The sequence below is a fragment of the Anabrus simplex genome, chromosome 2 (assembly GCF_040414725.1).
Source record: "Anabrus simplex isolate iqAnaSimp1 chromosome 2, ASM4041472v1, whole genome shotgun sequence".
Taxonomy (NCBI): Eukaryota; Metazoa; Arthropoda; class Insecta; order Orthoptera; family Tettigoniidae; genus Anabrus; species Anabrus simplex.
In genome coordinates this window covers 639244091-639261448 of record NC_090266.1, presented here as the reverse complement: position 1 = coordinate 639261448, position 17358 = coordinate 639244091, and the positions used below count along the sequence as shown (strand labels likewise).

General features: G+C 40.0%; 1 protein-coding gene across 2 annotated transcripts in view; it reads left to right on the top strand.

The window, feature by feature from the left end:
- Nucleotides 1-17358, top strand: part of ClC-a (chloride channel protein 2) — a 625116-nt gene that overhangs the window by 385026 nt on the left and 222732 nt on the right. For both annotated transcript variants that reach the window (XM_067141103.2, XM_067141101.2), the window contains exon 8: nucleotides 1911-2012. In XM_067141103.2, the coding sequence (XP_066997204.1) occupies nucleotides 1911-2012 (102 nt within the window). The remainder of the gene's footprint in view (nucleotides 1-1910; nucleotides 2013-17358) is intronic.

The window sequence follows — 17358 nt, the reverse complement described above, 5'->3', positions numbered from 1 at the left end:
CCTGCCTCTTATCCAGAAGCCCTGGATTTGATTCCCGGCCAGGTCAGGAATTTTTACCTGAATCAGAGGGCTTGTTCGATTTCAACTCGGCCTATGTTAGAACAATTAATTGTGGATCTATCTGTCAGCAAGGTAGCAGCCCTGGTCTACAAAGCTAAGACTAACAGCCGAGAGGATTCGTCACACCAACCATGTGTTGCCTCGTAATCTGTTTTCCTTCAGGGTGAGCAGTGGGCGCTTAGTAGGCCAAGGCCCATTAGAGCTGTAGTGCCATGGGAGAGAGAGGATGACCATTAACTTTGTTATGTTTACACTGATGTCAATACAGTATTTGTGACTGACGTGTGTCACTCATTCTACAGGGAACTGAAAACTTTACCAGCTATCTGCATAGCAGATGTTGTTAATCTGTTCACCATTCAAGAGGATTTCCATCTCCACATCTTCCAAAGCTTCCTTGAAGATGTATTTGCAATAAATGTTGAATATTAATGGAGATAGTATGCAACTCTGTCCGACTTCGTTAAGAATATTTATACTTTCAATGTCCTCGCCAACCAGTTTTACAGAAGCAGATTGGTTCCAGTACAAGTCGGTAATAATTCTCAGATCTTTGTCATGCAAGCCATTGTTCTTTAATATTTCAATCATCTTATGTCGTACTCTACTGAAGGCCTTCCAATAGTCTATGAAGCAACTTTTGATGTCACAGTTCATGTCCCTGCATCACTGAAGTAATACCATGTGCCGACTGCATTTCTGAATCCAAACTTAGTTCATGATACCTGTTCTTTGCAGATTTTTTGTGAATGGCCTTCAGAAATTATTATTATTATTATTATTATTATTATTATTATTATTATTATTATTATTATTATTATTATTATTATTATTATTACAACCTGCTTTTACGTCGCACTGACACAGATAGGTCTTATGGCGATGATGGGATAGGAAAGGGCTAGGAGTGGGTAGGAAGTGGCCGTGGCCTTAATTAAGATACAGCCCAGCATTTGCCTGGTGTGAAAATGGGAAACCACGGAAAACCATTTTCAGGGCTGCCAACAGTGGGGTTCGAACCTACTATCTCCCGAATGCTGGATACCGGCCGCACTTAAGTGACTGCAGCTAACGAGCTCGGTATTCATGAAGAATATTCCCAGAGTTGGAGATATCACTGAAGACTGAAGTCATTTGGAAGCTTCAGAAATTCAGATCTACAGTTAACAAATAGATTGAGCCATAAAGAATAGACTAACTGAACATTAAAGGTATGCAACATATATAAATTATGGTCAGGATTATTAAAACATGCCATCTCTATGGAACATGACTCAAACCTCAGAATCAGAGGTTGAGGAGATTGAACTCTACTATCAGTGTCGCCTCTTAACAGAAGCTGTCGTGAAAAAATGGTGACCTAGGCAGTACATTCAAAGAGAACTGGTAATGTTTAGGCAACATATTAGGAAAGCACCTGGAGGACATAACTCTCCCACCAATGTAGATTGTTGTTGGGTAAGAACCACCACTAGAGAACACTTCAGTGACACAGAATGTCTGTACAGAACAGTGATTGTTTTAAGGAGAAGTACAACTTGGCAAACCTCCTAAATTAAAGAATTAATGGGATATTTACATCTTCAGAATGTTATCCAGTTTCACAGATCATTAGTGCTCATTTTCCCAAAGAAAATAATACCAGGAAGTTTCACTTAAAATGTCTTCAGTAATGAGCTCTGTAGCATATATGGTGGTTGGTTAATTAAATTGCAGATGTTGTGAAAATCGTTATTGTGATGGAGCTAAATGGTATAATACTTGAAATATTTGAAGTGCAATGAGGCCTTGAAAGCTTAAAATGTGCAGATCCCTGTGGGTTTTTTCTTATTTTCTTTTTCTTTTTTCAGAGCCATGTCCGGCTTGGGTGGAGCAGCATACGTCTTCATGCACAGACAATACGTTCTCTTCATGAGGCGCAACAAAGAGATGACCAACTTCCTGCAGAGAAAGTAATTATCATGACAGGTGAACTGTATGTTCTATTTCTCTGACTTGTACAAGAGGCTGTAGCTAGGAGTTACGCAGTGTTCTCTCACACTTGTATTCAGAGTTAGGAAGTAACAGAGTAAAAGTAATTGAATTACTTGTAACGTATACTTACGTTGTAATTTTTACTTGTAATCATTTCTTTTACAAAATTCAGTTCTTACTCATAATATATTTACTTCTTGAAATAAAATTGTAATCCTTACATTCTAGTAATTGATATACATTGCATGAAAGTGGAAATGAGAAAAAATAAGTGACTACTGAGATAACTTTCTCAGTTCTATTACAGCCCCGGAATGAGGCGCTTTCTTACATCACCACTAATTTCAACGACATTGTACTTATCCTACAATATCCATCAATGATGAGGATGTTCTTAAAATTAAACACAGATATTCCTTTAAGGCTGATGTAGGGAATCTTTTCAGTAATCATCATCATAAGAATTTTAAGAACTAATTACTTTTTAATGTACTGTACCAATAAATGGCAAATTATTTGAAACACTAAAAGTCACTTACTAAAATAAAAATAATGGGGAAAGATCATTTTGAAAGTTCCAAGGTATCATGCCACTGGAAAAGGATTAACTGGCAGTTAACCCTAGAACACTAACCCTATTTTGCCACACATTATTACAAAACCTTCGTAAATTTGACTACTCCAATTTATAATTGTTATATTTTCTACGTAACAGCTTATACTTGGCAAGATTTTGGTCATTTAGAGTTCCTATAGTGTCGTAAACTTAACATAAATCAAAATACTTATATATTAAATAATTTTATGTGATTATTTATTAAATAACTTATAGAAAACTTGACACACACAAAATATTAAATGAACACGTTTTATAAGAAATGAATTTTATAACGCAACATATACAAATAAACCCTTAAAATTATGAATGTGGGTTATTTACATTGGAAAGAAACCAAAACTACCAAGAAAATAAATAAAATAAGTATAAATGTAAAAAAGGCATGAAGACACATTATACTTGCAAGTTCACACTATCACTAACCGTTCGTCAGTATGACGACACCCACCCAATTATTACAAGAATGAGCAAAGACATCAACAATCGCACATGGCACAGTCAATAACTGCTCAAGAAAATCAGCTACACAAAATGGCGGCAGGCACGCATGCGCGTAAGGCAATAAACTATACCGTTCTGCTACCTACCATCGTAAAATTTATGAAGGGTTAGTGTTCTAGGGTTAATGTCTCTGCACTTAAAAAATACACATTTCCTTGCAAATTTTGTATCATTCCAGACCCATGCAGGAAAAAAGTCAGAGAGTTCCTAAAGACCAGAGTTCTGTGAAGTAATTGTAATTTTACTTATTACCTACTTGTTGCAAAAGTATTTTGTAATTGCAATTTATAGAATGGCTTAGAAATTAGTGCATTAGCTTAGCTATCGGCATTCCACCCAGGTTCAAATCCTGGTAGATCTCCAGGTGGAATTTTCACTTAAAAATTGTTTCTCTTCAGCTAACAAATTAAGAGGGTCTTTTCCTCCTCCATTCAGGAACAAAACAAGAACAAAATGCTTTTTACGATGTTAAAATGTGTCCACGAACTTCCTACCTCTCGACGACACTCCATACCCAGTTTTATCCTGCACCAGTCGCCCTACTTCCTCGTACTCTTTCTATCAGCACCTTGTAATTTTACTGACCTTCTGCTCCCATTCTCCCATTCCAGCCACAGACACATTTTCTTTTCAGTTTAGGCTTAAATATTTGTTTTCTTTCTTTGTCTATACATACAAGGTAACAATATGACTTTGAGCGGCTCTCATCTGTCATCTCTAATAGCTTTCAGCTCTATTCGAGACATTCTCTCCTAGTTTTATTGACTATGCGCGTAAGGCAATAAACTATACCGTTCTGCTACCTACCATCGTAAAATTTACGAAGGGTTAGTGTTCTAGGGTTAATGTCTCTGCACTTAAAAAATACACATTTCCTTGCAAATTTTGTATCATTCCAGACCCATGCAGGAAAAAAGTCAGAGAGTTCCTAAAGACCAGAGTTCTGTGAAGTAATTGTAATTTTACTTATTACCTACTTGTTGCAAAAGTATTTTGTAATTGCAATTTATAGAATGGCTTAGAAATTAGTGCATTAGCTTAGCTATCGACATTCCACCCAGGTTCAAATCCTGGTAGATCTCCAGGTGGAATTTTCACTTAAAAATTGTTTCTCTTCAGCTAACAAATTAAGAGGGTCTTTTCCTCCTCCATTCAGGAACAAAACAAGAACAAAATGCTTTTTACGATGTTAAAATGTGTCCACGAACTTCCTACCTCTCGACGACACTCCATACCCAGTTTTATCCTGCACCAGTCGCCCTACTTCCTCGTACTCTTTCTATCAGCACCTTGTAATTTTACTGACCTTCTGCTCCCATTCTCCCATTCCAGCCACAGACACATTTTCTTTTCAGTTTAGGCTTAAATATTTGTTTTCTTTCTTTGTCTATACATACAAGGTAACAATATGACTTTGAGCGGCTCTCATCTGTCATCTCTAATAGCTTTCAGCTCTATTCGAGACATTCTCTCCTAGTTTTATTGACTATGCGCGTAAGGCAATAAACTATACCGTTCTGCTACCTACCATCGTAAAATTTATGAAGGGTTAGTGTTCTAGGGTTAATGTCTCTGCACTTAAAAAATACACATTTCCTTGCAAATTTTGTATCATTCCAGACCCATGCAGGAAAAAAGTCAGAGAGTTCCTAAAGACCAGAGTTCTGTGAAGTAATTGTAATTTTACTTATTACCTACTTGTTGCAAAAGTATTTTGTAATTGCAATTTATAGAATGGCTTAGAAATTAGTGCATTAGCTTAGCTATCGGCATTCCACCCAGGTTCAAATCCTGGTAGATCTCCAGGTGGAATTTTCACTTAAAAATTGTTTCTCTTCAGCTAACAAATTAAGAGGGTCTTTTCCTCCTCCATTCAGGAACAAAACAAGAACAAAATGCTTTTTACGATGTTAAAATGTGTCCACGAACTTCCTACCTCTCGACGACACTCCATACCCAGTTTTATCCTGCACCAGTCGCCCTACTTCCTCGTACTCTTTCTATCAGCACCTTGTAATTTTACTGACCTTCTGCTCCCATTCTCCCATTCCAGCCACAGACACATTTTCTTTTCAGTTTAGGCTTAAATATTTGTTTTCTTTCTTTGTCTATACATACAAGGTAACAATATGACTTTGAGCGGCTCTCATCTGTCATCTCTAATAGCTTTCAGCTCTATTCGAGACATTCTCTCCTAGTTTTATTGACTAATATTTGCAGGATTTTCATTTCTGAGGGTTATATTCTGCTTCTTTGATCATGTTCATGTTTTAGAATGGACAGGATTAACACATGGTAAATTTATGGCTTGGCCTTCTCAGACAAATTTATCTTTTTGACATAGCTAGCAGTAAAACTGTTGGCCTTCTGTACTCTGTTGTTTATCTTGATCATTCACAGTATGTATATGACTTACTCTAGAACTGCCCCTTCCAGAGGATTTGCAGTTCTTGTTTAACATTGCTGACATTCATTACTTTGCTCCTTAAATATGTTAAATTTATGTGTTTTTTTATTTATTTATTGAACATATTGTCACTACTAAAATGTTACTGATAAACATGTGAATAGTGTACACACTAACTCATCTTTCTCATTTTCCTGTTGCATTCCAGAAAATGGAAACACAAATGTGTAAGTGGTACGTACTTGATGGGTATTTTTTGTCTTCCATCCTTAAATTATATCACAATTTTGTAAAATAATAATAATAATAATAATAATAATAATCATAATAATAATAATAATAATGGGGATTTTTTCTTCTGAATGACTTCACTAACGGACATGATATTCTTATTGGTTTTAAGCCATGTGAGATGAGAGAACTTCCAGGAAACTTACCGTTTCACAAAGACATCATTCAGCTTCCCTAGAAGCAATTGCCTCTGTCTCAGTAATTTGATAATTTGTAATTTGAGGATCATTGTAAGTACCTAGGTGTTAATATAAGGAAAGATCTTTGTTGTGTATTCAAACTCTGTGTAACTAATGCAATTTCACACTCAACAGTTGGCAGTATGGTGGACACAGAGAGACTTGCAACTACCATCGCCCTCTACTATGACTGCGCTAATACGCCTTCCCAATGCAGCAATATGAGCAATATGGGCCTAGTTCCCATTTTTACCACCGAGCGCTGCTTTGCTGGCATTGAAACACGATTGTTCATTACAGCACACGTTAAGTGCTTTATATATTTCTGTTCAAATATATAGTAAATCACTCAATAAACATATTTGAATCACACCTTACACCTTAGTAAAGAAATTCAGTGAAGAATGTACCCCTCTGCAGCAGAAAAACCGTACAAAATAATATTAACGGTAAGTAGTAAATAATGTAGGAAATAAATAATTTCACACGCTTTTCTCTTTAAGTGTTTCGCGTTCTCACGTTCAAATCTTTCAAAGATCTATGTTATTTATGTGGCTATGTTATTTAAGAATACAGGAATAGCACACTCGCAAATAACTTCACTCAATAACTACAAATGTCCAATTTCAGGACAACTGGAGTGAGGACAATCACGCAACACAGGCACTATAAATAGTCACTCATAGATGCAACAGGATTTTTATGCACAAATGGTTGTGCTTTCAATACAAAATCATGAATAACTTTCAAAATCCACAGTGGCAAGTCAGATGGGTACTGCAACCTGCTGTTTTAATCTCTTTCATAAATCAAGTCCATTAGCACTGTTGAACACCTTGGTCTTGTCAAAAGAATTAAGCATCTTGTCCGGCTGCAATGTTGCTACATTTGTGCTACTGACACACATGTCAAATCAACTTTTTATCAATAATATGTATTTGACAGTGGTACCTGTATTAAAAAATTGTGCATATCTGTATACGAATGGTCTTTAAATATTCTAGGGCTGTTATTACTTCAGTCGCGAAAATATCTTTCTTGCGCCGCACATTCATTTTCTTAAACATAGACGGCTAGATGTTTTGCATGTAAGAAAAATGAACTGGTTTCACAGTTTCATTTGATTGCATCTGATACAGTTTCTTGATAAAATCACCGTTTATATCCTGGGAACCATCAAACATAGATTTCTTGAGTAATGAATTCCTTACTTTTCAGAATGTGCCATTTGTTGAAAGCAAGAAGAGGCATTTCACTATCAACAGGATGACAGATCTTCGGTTAATGTGTTTTAAAGAAGACTTTCTTCTTAGCCTGCTAACATTAGTCTTACGATTATCACTCACAATGTGCAACACAAAAAACTGCAAGCTTCGACTTCCTTTATTGTTTTGAGTGTTAAAGTATGTAGCTCTGTACCTAAAAGCCTCTTAAAGAAGAAAAAGGCTGCCGTAACCTTTATTTTGTAGTCAAAGCAGAAATTATAAAACAGAAAATGTTATTGACTAGGGTCATTCGATTTCTACTTTCGCTTGCATGACAGTCATTTTGAGTAGTTTTTATTCGCTCAACATGGAATGAACTATTTCTCTGTTGAAAGAAAGTGTCGAGTTTCTTGTCATATAACATCTGCTGTTCGATGGACTACCAACAATCAGAATCTCTCTGCTTCATTTAGGCACTGACTTTCTGCCAAGAGGCGCTCCTTTACTAAGTGTGTTATTCCAGTCTTGCAGTTTATATCTCCTACGTAGCGTGAAAGTGTGGATTTATTCAATGTGACAAACATATTGTTTCAATGATCTCAAATTGAAATTCGGCGAGAAATCCTTTCTTGAAATAACATTCAGCCATTTATGACGTTGTTGCTCGTTGAGAGGAAATTCATGAAAAGAAATCCCACTTCCTGATCTGCTTTTCATCTTACATTAAGGCACACAGCAGTAAACAATATTATGTACATACACATTAAGACGGTTCACAACCAAAGAAACAATCCAAATAAGGTAAACACAGGCTCAAATTACACCAGCACTCTTAGAAATGCTCACAGAGTGTGTCTCGTCAAGCAGACTCCAAGCATCTGAATTGGTAACTACGCCATGTTCGCTCGTTTACATGTGTGACTGGGCGAATGAGAAGGCATAATTAGTGCAGTCATAGTAGAGGGCGTATATGTCTGTAGTTTATCCTCTAAATCGTTGCTTACACTATTATACAAGGCTGGGAAATGAGCAATGAGATGTGGGGTCACAGAATTTAGTTTTCAGTTCTCCTGCTAGGTCCGCCTTTCTTAGACATAAGTTTTGAATGTCTTCTTATGTTCAGCATGGGTCTTGTGACAAGTGCTTGTGAAAATTCGCTAATGTACGGCTAATTATGATACTTACAGAGAACCCACATATTCTGAATGTTGCTTATCATCCATTTTTGTTGTAATAGTGCAAACAATCGTGAATATCATGCCATGTTTGAAACATTTCAAGAAAATTTATGGTTTCATTGAAGCTGTTCCTGGTACCGACTTCTTCTGGGCTTACTTTTTCCAAAATTCTTAGTCCAGAAATTGTGTCTGTTGAGAATATTACTTTAGCCCTTGCAGCATTCAAGTTTTTCAAATTTGTAGGGTACCTATACTATTTTCCTAGTTAATTTCTGCACAGGTTTCACTACCAATCTTTTTTCAGGTGATACAGCTTGTTCGCATGTTCTGCAGTTACCAGGTTACCATTTACTTTAAAATTCCTGCTCACGTGTTGTGAACTTACATTTCTTTAAATATGGCCAGTGTCAAAACTGAAAAAAATAGGACTGCTGGGATCTAATGGGTGCTGAAGTTGATGTACAAAGTCTGCCTCCTTTCCACACAAGGAGTGAAACATGGCCACATTCACTTGACAATTGTCTGTCACAATTCGAACGACTTGGAGTACACAATCTTTAACAGCCTGTAAGGTCTCGTGTGTTAATTTGGCTAGTTGATCTCCTGTCAGGCTGTGTGTAAAATAGTATGACACAGGAATCCTGTAATGGGTGAAAACATATTTGAACGTAATGCAGAGCAATTTATTAGCAAGCTTATCTTCAATACCGACAGCATCTCCCTCTACGTAAGTCATTCCAAGAAGCTTATCCAAATTCCTGTCATAGACCAGCTTAGATTTTATTGCCATCTCATCTATGATTATAGAATCTACCTTTTCATTATCATGCTGTAAGGAATTATTTTCTGTAATCAGACAAGCTCGTACCAAGGGAGTAATTCCTGTCTCTCCTCTGGAATGGCCAATATAAAAGTTTTTGGTGTAATAGGTGCAAAGTATCTAAAGATCATAGGAACCAGTAGCCTTTGATGAGCTACAGACCTTTATAGTATTCCCTGTGAAATTACACTTTTGTTTACAAAAAGCTTGAATCTGCTCCAAATCACCTTGTTCAGCTAGTCCTGTAATTTTATTTAGTTGACTGTCAAGTCCATGTTGATATTTTTCATTTTTGATTTGATGCACCCTTTCTTTTAAAGTGGTACCGGTAATATTTTTTTCCCCTTCATTACAAGTGCCCTTTGTTTCCTACATTTTCTGACTATTCTTTTGAGTTTCAAGCCTACTTTATTGCAGTATAGTTTAAGTTTAATAGAACACTGTGTGCCTGTGGTCTTATATAATGGTTTGCTGATAATTACAGGTGGAGGGTCATTCTCTTCACTGGCTGTAGATATGGTTGGTTCTACATGAAGTTCAATTTTCTTAATTTCCATCTTCTGTGGTCTTTCTTTCTGTATGTGATTGTTTGTGTTGGGAAAAATCTTCAAATACAGATGGAATGACGTTTGGAAATAGGATTTTTATTGCTGTGCTTACACTATAATCTGAGTCCTTAAAATGCCTACTGCAAACAGTGGAATGTACGCTAGGTTTCCACAGAGACTTCAGTCTATTTCCTTGATGACAAACTGCCGATCACCATTTAGTTTTAGGCTCCTTGTTTTTCGGAAATTTGTGAAATGAAATACCACATCCTTTTGAGGTCTTTGATTTACAGTAAGGAACACTACAGTACACCATGCTTTTTTAAGTTTATCCGATATTCGAATTATGTAAATACCGTACGTCGTTAATTTCAGTCACTAAATTATAATCACCTGCACAAGAAAGCTCATAAAGTACAAAAATACATCTTGACATGCTCGTGAATGTTTGAATGAGTACTTCACCCACACAATTTTATGACTAAGAAGAGCGCACCTTGCGGCAAAACGATGCATTTTACGAACCCGAGCATGAACCAGTTTCACGACCAGCAAGGCCTTGCATTTCCCAGCCTTGTATAATAGCGTAAGCAACGCTCTAAATACATGGCTTCTCTAATCAGTCTGTGTTATTTATCAACCCACAAATACAAAAGTGGTGTCAGAGGTGGGATGGATATATAACATCGCATGCACTCAAGAAAAAGTGAAGTAAACTGAAACTTGCGCGCAAAACTTAACCTCAACGTGACCACGTGCTACCGAACGAAGCGCGACATCACACGGGTTAGTGTATTAGTGAACGACCCTCTCTAAGTGAGATTTATAAATAAAATCGCGTGTACCCCATAAATAGCGAAGTGAAACTCGTGCGAGACAGTGAAGTGAAACTCGAGAGGAACGTAACCTCAACGCGATCACGTGCTACCGAACGAAGTTCAACATCACACGTGTTAGAGTATCAGTGAATTAGTGAACCATCCTCCTTAAACATGTCACAAGGAGTATCCGTGGAATTTCTTCAGGCTCTTTCTGGAATGATCGCCAACCCTCTCAAGGAATCCACCGCGCAAAATGCCACCGCGAGCGAGTCAGCACCACCAACACAACCTCGACCACCACAGTTCTGGATGCCAGCATATCGCGCTGCCGATGGGACCACCATAGGGGACTATTTCACGCGGTTTACCTGGGCGCTCAGTCTGAGTAAGGTTCCAGTAGAAGAGAATGCGCAGTACGCACGTGTCTACATGGGCGCTGAACTCAGCGATGCTTTAAAGTTTCTCGTAAGCCCTATCGACCCGGAAACCCTCTCATACGGCAAAATTCAGGTGAAGTTGATGGACCATTTTGACGCCAGTCGCAATAAAAATGCAGAGAGCATAACATTCTGGAGCGTCATGCAGAGGACAGGGGAGATAATCGCCCGCTTCACTCTCAGATTAAGGCAAGCAGCAACACACTGCGAGTATGGAGAATTTTGAGACCGCATGCTAATTGAACAACTGCTCAAAGGTTTAGAGTCGAGGGACATGTGCGACGAAATTATTGCAAAAAAAAAAAAAACGGACAGCTTCACAGCTGCGTACGAGATAGCCTGCACACTTGAAGCCACCCGGAACACTGCTGACAAGGTTAAGAACCCGAACGTAACCTCAAAACCTGACCCAGCCAACCGGATAGGCTACACAAAGCCATAGTCGCGCAAGGGCGGCAGCCAATGGCAGCATGAGAAATTGATCAATCGCCAACAGAAGTCTGACCAACCCAGGCCTCAACAAGGATCGCATCCAGCCAATCAAGGAACACCGTGTGACCAATCGTCATCGTCGTGTGCTGGGTGTGGCGGGGACCATCCACACAGTCAGTTCAGGTTCCTCAACGCTGATTGCCAGATGTGTGGCAAGAAAGGTCACATTGCTAAAGTTTGTAGGTCCAAACTAAAGCAGCACAAGACAAATCACGTGACTGAAGAAGAGCAACCATCCAACAGCATCGATGCCGTACATCATTTCAACAAAGTTGAGGTCGTCTGAGCAATACAGTCTTCAGGGAAGCAGTTGATAGATGTCAACATAGAGGAAACCACTGTCAAGATGGAACTCGACACTGGTGTCCCCTGTTCGATGATGAGCAAATTGAGGTTAGGTATGATAAAACCAAGTTTTCCTCTGCAGAAGACTGATCGCAACTTTGCGAGCTGCACTGGCCACCATATTAACTGCATCGGCAAGATACCAGTCACCACCACCATTGGCACCACCTCCAGAAACCTTGACCTCTACATCGTCGACGATGAATTTGAGATGCTCCTTGGTCGAGAGTGGATCTCTGAGTTCGCACGAGAGATCACTTTCGAGCAGCTTTTTGGAAGACCATGGCAGATCCATCAACTCTCTGTCAAACAGTCTCTGTCCCTGGACCAGCAAAAGGAACTGGATGCCGTCCTCAACCAGTACCAGGATGTCTTCAGCGATACACCCGGGAAGCTGTCAGGCCCACCAACGAAGATGCACCTGAAGGATGGTGCTACCCCTATCCTCTCCCGAGCACGTGAAGTTCCTGTGGCCCTGCAAGGTGCCTACGCCAGAGAAATTGATGCCAAGATCGAATCTGGTTTCTACAAGAGAGTAGAATACTCAGAGTGGGCGTCAACAACTCATGTCGTCATGAAGAAGAACGGCAAGTTGAGAATTACAGGTAACTACAAACCTACTCTCAACCCACAGATCAGCATCGATGAACACGCAATTCCGAAAGTGGGGCACCTGTTCAACCGGATGCATGGCACCACCCTTTTCTGCCACCTGGATATCATGGATGGGTACACTCACCTCGAGGTTGATGATGAATTGAGCCATGCCCTCACGCTCAACACTCCAAACCATGCCCTAATCCGCCCAACTCGTGCTGTCTACGGAGCAGCCAACATCCTTGCCATCTGGCAGCTGCAAATGGACACTGTGTTGCAGAACCTCCCAAATGTCATAAGTTTCTTTGATGACACCATTGTTTTTGCCGATAGTTTTGAAAACCTGATAGAGGCCCTCACCGCTACACTGGAGCGCTTTCGCCAACACGGTCTGAAGCTCAACCGAGCCAAGTGCAGCTTTGCTGAACCTGTCCTGGAAGCTCTTGGCCACAAGATCGATGCATCAGGCATCCATAAGTCTGACGTGCACATCCGAGCTGTACAAGATGCGCTGAAACCTACGACTCCAGGAGAACTCCAGTTGTTTCTGGGTAAAGCGACATATTACAGTGCCTTCATCCACAACCAGTCAACAAGAGAGCGACCACTCAGGGACATGCCGCTAAAGGATCCTCTCATATGGACGCCAGAGGGTGACAGGGTTTACCAGGATATCAAGGATGCTCTAACCTCACCGCAGGTTCTTATGTAGTTTGATCCAGCATTACCACTTTTGCTGGCAAAGCAACAGACACGAACGGCCTATCACATACGCTTGTCAGACAATGTCAGCAATGGAACAGAGGTACCCCCAGATTGATAAGGAAGCGCTCGCTATCGTCTGGGCAGTACATAAGTTTTTCAACTATCTGTATGCTCGCCACTTCACGATGATCACAGATCAAAAACCCCTGACACAGATCCTGCACACAGAGAAGTCACTACCAGTCCTGTGCATTGTCGCATGGCCAATTATGCCAACTACCTCGCACACTCTATTATACTGTGTCTTTTAAAATGTCAAAGCAAAACGCTAATGCTGACTACTCCTCCAGAGCACCACTACCATAGACTGTCAACAAGATCCAAAACTCAATCCCGCACCAGAGGGAAGAGACAGAGGATTACAATGATTTTGATTTATTTACAGTTCATCAGATGTAGCAGTTACCTGTCAAAGCCGAAACAATCGCATGAGAGACGAGGAAGGACCCTAATCTTGGCAGAATTGTCAAACTTCTGGAAGGTGGCCAAGATCTCACTCGCCATGACTTCAAGGCACCCGAGGCAAAATACACACTCACCGCCAACTGCTTGATGTTTGAGCACAGAGTAGTAGTCCCGCCTGCACTACAAGATGCCATCCTCAATGACCTGCACGCAGCTCACCTCGGAATCGTCAAAATTAAGGGAATGGCACGTTCCTTCGTGTTTTGGCCAGGCATGGACTCTGACATTGAGAAGATCGTAAAATCCTGCACCAGATGCGCAACCTATGCACACACTCCATCCAAGTTCTGCGAGCATCACTGGAAGTACCCGAAGGCACCCTAGGAACGCATCCACATCGACTATGCAGGGCCAGTAGCCAACACTATGCTTTTGATTGTTGTAGACGCCTACAGCAAGTGGCTCGAGGTCAAGCCGACGACCTCCACGACAGCAGCAGCAACAATCGCCTGATGGACGACTTGTTTACAGCGCACGGCACTCCAGTCACCGTCGTCTCTGACAATGGTAGGCAGTTCATCGCAGAAGAATTCAAGGCCTTCCTGCAGAACAGTGGTGTGAAGTACTACAAGCTTACAGCGCCGTACCATCCATCAACTAATGGCCAAGCAGAACGGTATGTCCAAACAGTGAAGGACACCCTCTACACAATGAAGACCACCAAGGGAACTCTGCAGACCAACCTAAACGAGTTCCTTCGGCAATTCCGAAAAGCGCCGCACTCTACCATGGGACAATCTCCATCTTAACTATTTCTGAGATGAGAAATTTGGACACGTCTCAACCTGGTGAGACCCGAAGATGTTCGCATTAGAATCTGCAAAAAACAGAAAGCAGAAATGGACTAGACGTTCCGCACACTCGAAGCAGGACAGTCTGTTTACTTACTATCTGGCAACCCGAACCTGGACAAGTGGCTTCCTGGTACCATTGCAGCCCGCATTGGAGGTCTACATTATGCGATCAACTACCAGGGAAAACAAATAAAGCACCACATCGACCAAATTAGGCACTTTCCAGGAACACGGGCGAACAGAGAGAACCCGGAACTGACCTGTGATGGACCTGTCGAAATTCCACCTAGGCCACAACGTATTCGGTTCTTCCAAGCACCTGCTACTGCAGCACCAGTTGAGAGGTTGCCACAAGTGATTCATGAAAACCAAACACCAGCTACACCGGCTACCCAAGTCATACCACGCAGATCTACACACACACGTCGCAGACCAGTAAGATTCTCACCATAGACATAGCTAGTACAATTTAAAAGAGGGAGGAAATGCTGTGTATTCAAACTCTGTGTAACTAATATGATTTCACACCCAACAGTTGGCAGTATGGTGGACACACAGAGACTTGCAACTACTAACCATGAGTTTTGTTTTTCTCCGTACATGTCTGTAGTTTATCCTCTAAATACATGGATTCTCTAATCAGTTTGTGTTATTTATCAACCCACAAATACAAAAATCTTCATTGGGATAATCACATAAATATGATTGTAAATAAAGGGTACAGATCTCTGCACATGGTTATGAGGGTATTCAGGGGTTGTAGTAAGGATGTAAAGGAGAGGGCATGTAAGTCTCTGGTAAGACCCCAACGAGAGTGTGGTTCCTGTGTATGGAACCCTCAACAGGATTACTTGATTGAGGAACTGGAAAAAATCCAAATATTTCCGACAAAAGAGTAGCGTTACAAAAATGTTGCAAAGTTTGGGCTGGGAAGGCTCGGGAGAAAAGAGACGAGCTGCACGACTAAGTGGTATGTTTATTCAAAACAATTTTTGAAGGTGTCCACCTTTTCAATACAATTTATTTTTCTTTACAAGTAGAATCTTTAAGTTTACATCGATTCAGTTATTGGGACATGTTTCGCCCTCATTTAGGGCATCATCAGCCAGTTTCTTGACTCAAAATCTTTAATTACAATCAGAATTCTGATTATAATATTTTATTTTTAAATTTAAACTATATAGTTCATCTTATTTTAAATTTTCTTTTTTTACAATACATAAAACTACACCATTTGACTAGAATGACTACTAGTGTGAAGTAGAACGCATTGAGACAATATTAATCCTTAAATAGAAGTTCTAGGATACACAAACTGACTATGAATTTAACACTGTTGAATCACTTTAGCTAGTTATTGTCTATTAATATGATGGCTCCTCCTTGGACACGTATTCTTGATGATACACTTTTGTTCTGAATAAATATTATATGACAGCTCAATACGGACCATGAAAATGAGATAACATGTATAATAAGTGGGATGTTCCAAGCTGTCAGTGGAAAGATGGCGTGGAATGACATCAGTAGACGAATAAGTTTGAGTGGTGTCTTTAAAAGTAGGAAAGATCACAATATGAAGATAAAGCTGGAATTCAAGAGGACAAATTGGGGTAAATATTCATTTATAGGCAGGGGAGTTAGGGATTGGAATAACTTACCAAGGGAGATGTTCAATAAATTTCCAATTTATTTGCAATCATGTAAGAAAAGTCTAGGAAAACAACAGATAGGGAATCTGCCACCTGGGCGACTGCCCTATATGCTGATCAGTATTAATTGATTGATTTTGTTTCACGATCGTTTTCTCATCACCATTCGTTTTAGCTTCTAGTCGGTGGATACACTTTGAAGTTTTCATTTTCATTTCATTACATCTCATACCATTAGTATGAGATGACCTAGCTATTGGCCCCTTTGAACAACAATCATCATCATGATCATCAATCTGTATCTCGACGTTGTACCTGTCGGTACCAGTGCAACTGCCGCTCCTCCAATTTCTCACTGATAGGGTCCGTGTTAAATGATCCTCATTATGCTCGTTGCACACTCGGTCTAAGAGGATGACATCCGCTGACCATCGCAGCATCTGCATTTCCGTTACACGCATTTGCTGATCATACTTCTTTTGCCATCTCCAACACTTGGAGCCATAAGTGAGGGAAGGCCTAACAACAGTCTTGTACATCTTGCCTTTGAGCTTTATAGGTATCCTCCTGTCACATAAGATGCCTGTCAGCAAACGCCAATTTAGTCCATCCAACGTTGATGCGATGCTTCACGTCATCATCCATCATCGTAACGGTGGTAATAACTGAGGTCTGTGTTGTCTGTTATTATTTGTAATTGCTGCTAGCATATTTGATGGTAATAATAATAATAATAATAATAATAATAATAATAATAATAATAATAATGATGTGTGGCCTCCGGAGAGGTTTGGTGCAGATCTTTTAGAATTTATACCGATGGGGAACCTGCTCGTCTGTGAGGATGAGACCCTACCTAGGATGAAATCCAATGTTGAAGATGATACAAACACCCAGTACCCAAGCCAGAGGAATTAACCAATGCAGGTTAAACATCCCCATCCCATCTGGGAATCAAACTCCAGACCGTTTAGTCCAAAGGCCAGCATGCTAACCAGTTAGCACGGAGCCAGACTACTTGATGGTAACAGAGGAGGAAGGGAAGTTGCTATCACACACAGTGAACCTGGACAGGAATTAAGAATATAACTTTCAGGTGACATAAAATTGTCTTTGTCTCCGATAACCTCAGATTCTTCCTCTCTCCCACATTTTACCAGGTGTATGCATAAGTTTTTGCCGGTTCTTGTGGTAAAGAAAACGTGTAA